The sequence below is a fragment of the Bison bison genome, unplaced genomic scaffold, assembly GCF_000754665.1.
Source record: "Bison bison bison isolate TAMUID 2011002044 unplaced genomic scaffold, Bison_UMD1.0 scf7180017864487, whole genome shotgun sequence".
Taxonomy (NCBI): Eukaryota; Metazoa; Chordata; class Mammalia; order Artiodactyla; family Bovidae; genus Bison; species Bison bison.
The window spans coordinates 7094992-7103771 of record NW_011495047.1 but is presented as its reverse complement, the minus strand read 5'-3'; the positions used below and the strand labels follow the sequence as shown (position 1 = coordinate 7103771).

Here is an 8780-nt window from a genome sequence, read left to right as displayed (position 1 = left end):
GGTTGGAGGCGCGGCGCCCTCCAACCCCGCCCTCGGGGCTCCCGAAGCTCCAGGGTCCCTCCCGGGACTTCTCTCCCGATCCTCCTGGAGCCCCCGAGGAGCACAAGGCCACGGCGCATCCCCACCCGCGCAGGCTCCGGGCGGCTCTAGGCCGGCCACCGGCCCGGGAGCCGGGACCCCGCCCGGCCCCCCGCGCGCTCGGAGGAGCGGCGGTCACGTGTCGCGGGGCTCGGTCACGTGGGCTCGCCGCTCCCCCCACCCCCTAGTCCCCACCTGGGGTCCATGGTCCCGGCTGCGTGGGGCGGAGGGGGGCCGGGGACTGCGGGGCCCCGGGCCGCGCGCTCCCTCCGCTCCCACTGTGGCCTCCAGGAGCCACCGGCCAGCGGAAGTGCAACGCTCTTCCCGCCTCCCTCCCGCGGCCCCCACTCCGCCCCCGGCCGTGACCACGCAGCGCCCTGGGCCGCCGCTGTGCCATAGCGCCCCCCTCGCGGCCCGGCGGGAGCCGCGGCTCAGCGCGCGGGAGCCCGGCTGCTGTGTCGCTGGGGAAGCGGTAGCTCCAGCCCGGTGCCTCCTCCGCTTCGTTATCGCCCGCAGCCCTGTCCACCGGTCTGGAGGTGGCGGTGACCACTGCCGTCCTAGGGACGCGGATATGGAGGTTCTGCATTCCAAGTATATTCCCGTTATGTTACCGTTTTAACATCCCCCTTATGTTACCGCTTCCCCGTTTTCTGGCAGGAAGATGTCTACTTGGTTTCGGGGCTTGGGCTAGCAGTTCTGTCCCCCCTATCCCCATGACCTTTGAGGATGTGCATGACCTGTCCCCCGTGTACCTCGGCCACTCATCCATTCCCTGCAGATTCCTACTGGCCTGCTCCCAGTTCTACTAAATCACCAAAAAACCTTTCCCCAGGGAAGCTCTCCCTGTCCCCTCCTTAAGCTTCCCAGGTGGCTCAGTGGTAAAGAACCCACATGCCAATGCAAGTCGAGACACAGGAGATGCAGGTTCGATCCCTGGCTCAGGAAGATCCCCTGGAGGAGGAAATGACAATCCACTCCACCATTCTTGCCTGGAGAATCCCATGGAAAGGAGCCTGGTGGACTACAGTACATGGGGTCACAGTCGGACATGACCGAGCAACAGAGGACGTGTCCCCTACCCAGGCCTCCCCTGACCACCAAGTATGGCCCTCCACCCAGTCCATCGTTCTCCCTCCCACGAGCTTTTCCTTCCATTGCAACTTGCAATTACATATTTATTTAGATGTTTATGATTTTAAACATAAAAATCTGTCTCACTCACTAGACTATAATCTCTAAATGGTCAGAAACTGTACTGCTTTATTCCCCAAATTCTATCACAACACAGACCTGACCTAATAGATGCCTCAAACATATGTGGAATGAGAGGAAAAAACATACAAAGCCACGCTCCCTCGTGTACTCTTCACAGGCTAGCCCTTCTCCCCAGGCTCTTCCAGGGCCGTGATGAGGCCTCCCACTTGCATCTTCTCACTCTTTCTCTTCCTCCATCCTCTGCATTTCCACAGAAAGGGCAAGAGTGTGGTCTGGACAGAGAGGCCTGAGGACCACCAGCCTCCCTACCCTCCCTGGCAAGGCCCTACACTGCTCAAGTACCAATTTCCTTCTCTCTGCCGTCACCACAAGGTCACAGGACAGGTCTGTCTAGAAATCCCCAGTGCACACAGGCACGCACGCAGGCACACGCAAAACAACTGGGGGTGGGGGTGGGAGTTAAAAGTCTCTGCCGTTTTAGTGTCATGTTATTGAACTTCCCCTTCCCCAGAAGTTCAGGGCCTTCTGTGTGAAGTCTTTGAGCAACAGTGTTTCAGAGTCCTCCTTGGCAGAGAGCTGGAACCCTTCCAGAGCCCTGCTCACTCACAGTTCAGTATCTCTCCTCATTTGGGAGAGTCCATGTTGTCTTAACTGGCTGGCAGCTTCAGGCTGACCCCACGTGGGAAGAGATGAGCCCCGCCATCTTCGACAGAGATCAACAGGCTTCGCCCACACTGCCTGGGGCTTTGAGGAATCTTCTATCCACTCCGAAGCTCTTCCTTCCAGACTGGCTCTCTCACTTGGGATGGTTCCTCTCAGCTCAGGACTGTGCTGGCCCCAGGCTCTGGCCTTAGCAGTTCCCAGGACACACGGCCTGGGCCCAGACTGCAGCAGCTGTGTCTCCAGCTTCCAGATGGGAAGAGGGGGAGCATCCGGGGTCCGAGAGCCTGTCCCGGCTTCAGTCAGCACACAGCAGTGGCTTCCCGGAGATCTTCAGGTCGTCGAAGGGCAACAGGGCAAAGGGCTGAGGAAAGGAATGGAGAGAAGCAAGATGAGGGCCCGTGGACAGAGGCGGGAGCTGGGAGACCCATTAGGCCCTTTAATCCCCACCAAGTGATCCCTGAAGGACATCAGGGAGCAAATCTTCCTACTAATCCCCAAAACAGTGGTCCCTCAGGGCAACTGGGGGCTGTTTTTGCTTTCGTTTTGGGAGTGGAGGGTGGGAAAGGGCACTCACAAAACATTTTGAATTTCTTTTTACATCACATATTTAAAAATGGAAAAGACTCTACAGAAAATCTAGGTTTCATCTCTCTTAAAAAAAAAAAATCCAAGATCTGGAAATACTGGGTCCGTCTTCCTCCTCTGCAAGAATCTGGTGAAGCTGAGTAGAGCAAGTGACCCTCAGACAAAAGACTGTCTGGTTTCCCGCAGGCCCTAGCACCTGGCTGTCCACACCCAGCCCGCTTTAGCTGCATGGCTCCTGCAGGAGTCCCAAGTTCGGGCCCGGGGTCCTGAGAACACAGGCTGAGAGAGTGGCAGAGTCGTGGATTACAACCCCAGGCTCCTAACTCCTTGGCCCTTTCAGCTGTGCTAGCTCCTGTCTCCACTAGGGATGTGGGAGGCCCTGGACAGCAGAGCTGAGTGTCCGCCTCTTACGTCCTCAGCCAGGTCCTGGGGAGTCTCATCCTCCACGTTTCGCAGCAGGGAGTCGGCACCTGCCTCGCACAGGGTGGACGAGATGCCGCTGAGGCCCCGGCCTGCCGCCAGGTGCAGAGGCGTGCACCCATTGAGCATGCGGGCGTCCACCCGGGCTCCCGCCTGGAGGAGGAATTGCACCAGACCCCGCTCCTGGGTCTCCACGGCCAGGTGCAGCGCTGTCTTCCCGCTCGTGCCCTCCTGGGGGAGAGAAGGATGTCAGCCAAGGCCCTCAGAGGAGGCATGCCTCTAAGAAGAGGGGCCCCGTGCCTGGGCCCTGGGCCCGGCAGCTCTTTGATGGGTCACCTCACCTGCACATCAATGTCAGCTCCGTTCTGAAGCAGCAGTTCCATGAGTGGCCGGTTCCTCTGCAGGGTGGCGATGTGGAGACAGGCCAGACCTGAGATGGGGTGAGGATGGGGGTTGCATCTACCAGCTCGCTCTCCCTTTCTTCAGGGACCTCCCTTACCCCTCAGCCCCAAGGGACCCCCCCGCCCCGTCCCTGCCTACTCAGTGCCCCTGATCACAAGACTGTTAAAACACAAACCCAAAAAACCCCTCAAAAGTCTGGGGGGAAAGGAACTCAAAGTTTCCACCTTTTCAGTCATGTTATTGAAACTTTCACGCTTCGGGAGTCAGGTTGCTGAGTGACACCCCCCCATACACACACCCTCCCCCACCACATGCTGCCTCCCCTGTCCGTGCACACACACACAGTCTTTTTGTAAAACTCTACCTGCCTTCAGGCCCCTTCTAAAAGTCACCTTCCTCAGAGCTCTAGGGATCCTCAGGCCCCCAGCCCCTGAATTAATGAATGAATAATGAACTAATTCATTAGTTCGTTTTAAAACAGAGTGGTCAGGGAGACCCTCATGGAGCAGGGACATTTGAGCAGAGACTTGAAAGAGATGAAGGATGTGAATTTGCATCGAGTTTTTTAAGAAGAGGGGCACCCGGGCCAGCAAGGAGCTAGCACAAAGACTAAAAATCCCATCAAGCCCCACCCCCCACTTCAGTCCCCTCACCTAGCTCTCCCGTCCCCACAGCAGTGACTGCCTGTTAACCTGCCAGAGAACTCACTTCTTATGTTCATTGTTTGCCTCAGACATTATCTTGTTTTGCTCACAGACGCAAGTCTGGCTCCTACAATAATGTCTGGTACAGAGAAAGTTCTCAGTACATTTTTGTTGAATGAATTAATGAGTTCATCTCATCTCTGTCGAACTGAATATCTTTTTTCTTTTTTTTTATAATTGTATTTATTGATTTGTTTTTGGCTGTGCTGGGGTCTTCGTTGCTGCACGGGCTTTTCTCTAGTTGTGGTCAACAGGCGTTGCTCTGCTAGTTCCAGTGCTACGGCTTCTTATCGTGGTGGCTTCTCTTGCTGCGGAGCACAGGCTCTAGGGCGCCCGGACCTCGGTAGCTGTGGCACGTGGGCTCAACAGTTGCAGTTCCCAGGCTCTAAAGCACAGTCTCAGTAGTTGCACTTGGGCTTAGTTGCTCCACAACATAGGGGATCTTCCTGGATCAGGGATTGAATCCGTGTCTCCTGCACTGGCAGGTGGATTCTTTACCACTGAGCCACTAGGGAAGCCCCCCAAACTGTACATCTTGAAGGCAAAGTTGAGCTCTTCTGCTTAGCATATAGTAGGTTCTCCATAAATTCTAACCAGAATCCATTCATTAATTCACTCCTTCATTCAACAAAGGTATTCTGAGTACCTGTGTGCTTAGAACTGGAGCTGCATCAATAGACAAGCTGTGGCCCTCCCTTCCCTGAAAGTGAGGTCCCTGTCTCCTGTCCCCTCCTCCTCCCATGGGCCTTGAGGCCACCTGTACCTTGCCAGTTTTGCAGCTGGAGGTCCAAGGAGTGAGGTGGTCCTCTGCCCGGCTCTGGCTGCCCCTCCAGTAGGCAGCGGGCACAGGCCAGGTGTTGGCGCTGGCAGGCTACATGCAGGGCTGTGTCACCATGTCGGTCCTGCAGCACCCTGCTGGCCCCCTTCAGCACCAGGGCCCGAACTGCACCTGGCTGGTCCAGATGTACAGCCAGATGAAGTGCTGTCTGCAGGCACAAAGAGAGGGTCACAGGGTGGCTGCAACGTGCTGCAACCTCTGGGAACCTGCTGGGGTGGGCATGGGAATTGCCAGCAGCCAGCCCCTTCTCTGAGGACTGCCTATAAAGGCTATGGCTCTGGTCTTCCTTCTGTTGTCCCCTATCAAACTCTCGGGGCCCCAATTCTGGAGGTAGGGTAAGGCAAATGGCCCTCTGCTATTCTTGAAGTCCCCTTAGCACCGCCCCTGTCCCCCCTACCCTGGAGAAAGGGCAGAGCCGGGGCAGGGAGGGACAGGGCGTGATGGTGATGGGGTGGGAGCAGAATCTAGCTTCTCATCCTCTGGGGAGGCCTGTTATCCTAGGTGAGGGGCTGAGGTCTCAGAGGGAGGCGACAGAGGCATCGGGCAGCCTCTGCCCGGCACACTCCTCCTTGAATGCTCCCTGCAGACATCATGTCCTGTACTAACACTTTCCCTGGCTGCTTCCCACAGACAGTGGTTCCCACAGCAGCCGGCATGTGTCTCTATCACGACTCTCGTCACCGTGCTGTGTCATTACGTGTTGACACGAGTCCTCTAGCCCAGGCTCGAGCACCTTGTGGGCAGGGTCTGATTCCTACTCTCTCTCTGTCCTCAGCTTCTTGCCCAGTGTCTGGCATATGGTTCCCTGAGGGAGCAGCCAAAGGATGCTGTCTGGTGGCTGGGGATGGCTGCTGGGGCAGACATAGGTATCTGGGCTGAGCCCACCATCTCCACCCACCTGGTAAAGGTTGTTCTGAATGTCCAAGACTTCCTGGGGCAGCAGAGCCAGGCAATACAGCAGCACGGCGGGGGCCTCGTGAATCACTGCCAGGTGGATCAGCCTGGGAGGCAGAGGCAAGGTTTGGGGTCAGGGCTCAGGCCAGACAGAGTGGGCTGGGGTTCTGGGGTTAGATGGAACACATCAATGTCTAAGTTGCCACCCAGAGGGTAGGTGCAGGAAGTGAGAGTTTGGGCCAGGAAGTGAGGGTTGCTGCGGGAAGCCAGGATCCTGAGGGTGGAAGCTCCAAGTTCCCATCTCTGGCCTTTGGGAGGGCCTTGGCTGAGTGAGAATGTGGGCAGGGTGCTGACGGGACAAGGTCCTTCCTGTCCACCCTGCCTACACCCCGCTCCCCCCTGGCCCCCTGGGGCCCCCACCAGGCAGCTGCAGCTCAAAGCCAAACTGAAAGCCGCTGGGGTAGCACAGAGGTGGTTTCCAGGGCTGGGCTCCCCACCTCTGCCCCCCTCAATGGGGAGGGCAGAGAGGGCAGGGGTGGGGTCACCCTCTGTCCCCTCATGAACACCTCCCAAAAGAGAGGAGACAGAAGCTCTTGGAAGAGGAGCAAGGACACAGGGCAGCACCCCACCCTGCTGCCCTCCACGGGACAGCCAGAGGCCATTCTGCAGGGCCGGGCCGGGGCCTGAGCTGGGGCCCCACTCCTGTGTGTGCCTCTGCGGGGAGGACTGTGCAGTGCAGAAAATGTGTGCCTGGGGTGGGGGATAAAGAGCCTTAACCTGGGGCGGCCAGGAGGGGAAGTTCCAGCCCTGGGGTTTCCCCACGTCAGGTGGGGAAAATGAAAGCCAGAGCCAGAGGGTCTAGGCCGGGGCGGGCAGCTGCTGGGGCATTCGTCAGGGGGAAGCCTGGCTGAAAGACCCGTCTGGGCTGGGGAGGGGGCTGCTTGGGGCAGGAGGGGGGGCGGGCTTTGGTGGCTGGCGAGGCCCAGGAGAGAGTGACGGAGGGAGGGAGGGAGGAACCGCGCTGGAAATCCCCTCGGCCAGGGCCTGCTCTCTGGTCACATTCCTGCAGCCACCTCCCTCTCTCCCTCAGTCTCCCTCCTCCCACTTCCTCTTCCCATTTCCATATGTCCACAGCCCAGACACCTCTGGAGGGAAGAAAGCGCAGCTCCTCTCAGGGAACCCCCTGGGGGGTCTTGACACCTCCCTCCCCCCCAGCACCAGGTCTAGATTCCACATCTGTCTCTAACTAGAGGCGATTAAAGCTGGGGCTGAGAGGCTAAGCAAGAGGGGCAGGGCCGAAGCCTCCACTCCCTGGGTCAAAGGTCAACCACAGGTATTCTGCACAGAGCCCGCACAATCTTGGTTGTGGGCCTGAGGGCTGGTGATCTCTAGGCACAGAGGACAAAAAGGCCTAGGGTCACCCAGTGGGTCCAGAGTGTGTCTCTGTCAGAGGCCACCCAGGACCTTTGCATCTCCAAAAAAGCAGATCAAGACAGATGGCTCCTGCCTTCTCCCAGTTCATTCCAGCAGCCCAGATCCAGGACCTCAGTCCCCCTCCACTCTGTTTCCCATCCCCAAATCCCAGCCACCCCCTCTCTTGTCCATCTTTTCTTCCTGAGGGGCAAATCCTCACCTGGCCAGCCCCTACCACACAACTGCCTCTTACTTCACCTGCCTCTCTGACCACCCCTCCCCCCGGCCCTGCCCCGGCCCAGTCTCCACCAAGCTCCACCTGGGCCTGAGGAGGAAGGATGAAGTGAAGGGGTCACATAGGACAGTGAGGGGGATTTGCAGGGCTCAGGAGGTGGAGAGTGTCGGTAAGGCTGACTCTAGCCCTCACTTCCCCTTTCTCAACAGAGGAGGAAGTTAGCTGGAGTAACCAGCCGCCTATCTGTCTGCTGGGGCAAGAGTGCCCCAGCCTGGCTTACTTACTCCACAGGCCAGCCTCAGCCATGCACCCCTGGCAGCACCTCGGACCCTAGCTTCCTGGGCCCACTGGCAGCCTGTCACTGGCCCCTCTTGTTCTTTGAGACAGGGCATTCTGAGGTCAGAGGCCGGGAATCCCAGATATTAAGCAAACAAGGATGCCCTGTCCTCCAGCGAGAAAAACAAAACAAAACAAAACAAAACTGGGCTGGTCAGGGGAATTTTCTCTTCCCCGGGATGGGTTACTGGTAGATTTCCAAGATGCTAGCTGGGGTTCCAGGTGCCTGGTAAGGGCCCTGCCAAAAGGTGGGGCAGACAGAGGATGCCAGGTCCTCTGGACTGGGTCTGGCTACAGCTCAAAAGTGGGTTGAGAGTTCAGTTTGAAAGAGAGAGTGGGGACCGCCCCTTCCAGAGCTGGTGCCTTTAGGGATCCCCACATAGGGAATGCCCGGCCGGTTGCGGCTCCTGGGGAAGGCCCCGAGTTGGCATCGGCAGGGAGGAAGGGGTCCTCTCTTAGCCTAGCCCCCATACTCACGTGTCTCCGTCCTCGGAAATGTACGTGAGTGCTTCCAGCTGCTGAGGGCTCAGCGCCCCGGCGACGGGGAGCGGTGAGTCTGGAACTGCGTCCTCGGTCCTGGGGTCTCCCGACAAGGACAGGGGCTCGGTGAGTGATGAGGAGCCGTAGGTGGAGTCAGCCCGCTCCCCGTCCGTGTCTTCCTTCTCCTCTGGCTCCTTGGCGGTTCCCGGAGAATGAATCCAGGGCTGGGGGCCCCCGCCGTCTGAGGGCCCCGAGGCTGGGCGCGGGGTGGACTCGGGCAGGGAGCGCAGGGAGCGCAGAGACTCGATGCCCGAGTCATACTGGCTTTCATCGGTCTCGTCCGGCCCCTTCCGCGCCTCCGACATCCCCGCGGCGCCGGCCCGCCGGGCCCGGTCCCAGCAGGATCCGACTCCTCGCCGCCTTTCCGGGTTACAGGTCCGCCTCACAGAGCGGGTGAGGGACCCGAAATAGCCTCCTTCCCGGGCTGCGGGGGGGGCCTGAGGGGCTCGGCGAGAAG

General features: G+C 58.8%; 2 protein-coding genes across 2 annotated transcripts in view; both read right to left on the bottom strand.

The window, feature by feature from the left end:
* Positions 1 to 377, bottom strand: part of SLC35B2 (solute carrier family 35 (adenosine 3'-phospho 5'-phosphosulfate transporter), member B2) — a 3656-nt gene extending 3279 nt beyond the window's left edge. The window contains exon 1 of the mRNA XM_010863093.1: positions 274 to 377. Within this exon, the coding sequence (XP_010861395.1) occupies positions 274 to 284 (11 nt within the window). The 5' untranslated portion in view covers positions 285 to 377. The remainder of the gene's footprint in view (positions 1 to 273) is intronic.
* An 855-nt stretch (positions 378 to 1232) lies between these two features.
* NFKBIE (nuclear factor of kappa light polypeptide gene enhancer in B-cells inhibitor, epsilon) lies at positions 1233 to 8774 on the bottom strand. The gene is made up of 6 exons (XM_010863092.1): positions 8261 to 8774; positions 5804 to 5906; positions 4831 to 5053; positions 3303 to 3391; positions 2953 to 3192; positions 1233 to 2317 (listed from the first exon to the last, which is right to left on the bottom strand). The coding sequence occupies exons 1-6, from the start codon at positions 8626 to 8628 to the stop codon at positions 2252 to 2254; spliced, it is 1089 nt and encodes a 362-aa protein (XP_010861394.1). The 5' UTR covers positions 8629 to 8774; the 3' UTR covers positions 1233 to 2251.
* Between the last annotated feature and the right edge of the window lie 6 nt (positions 8775 to 8780).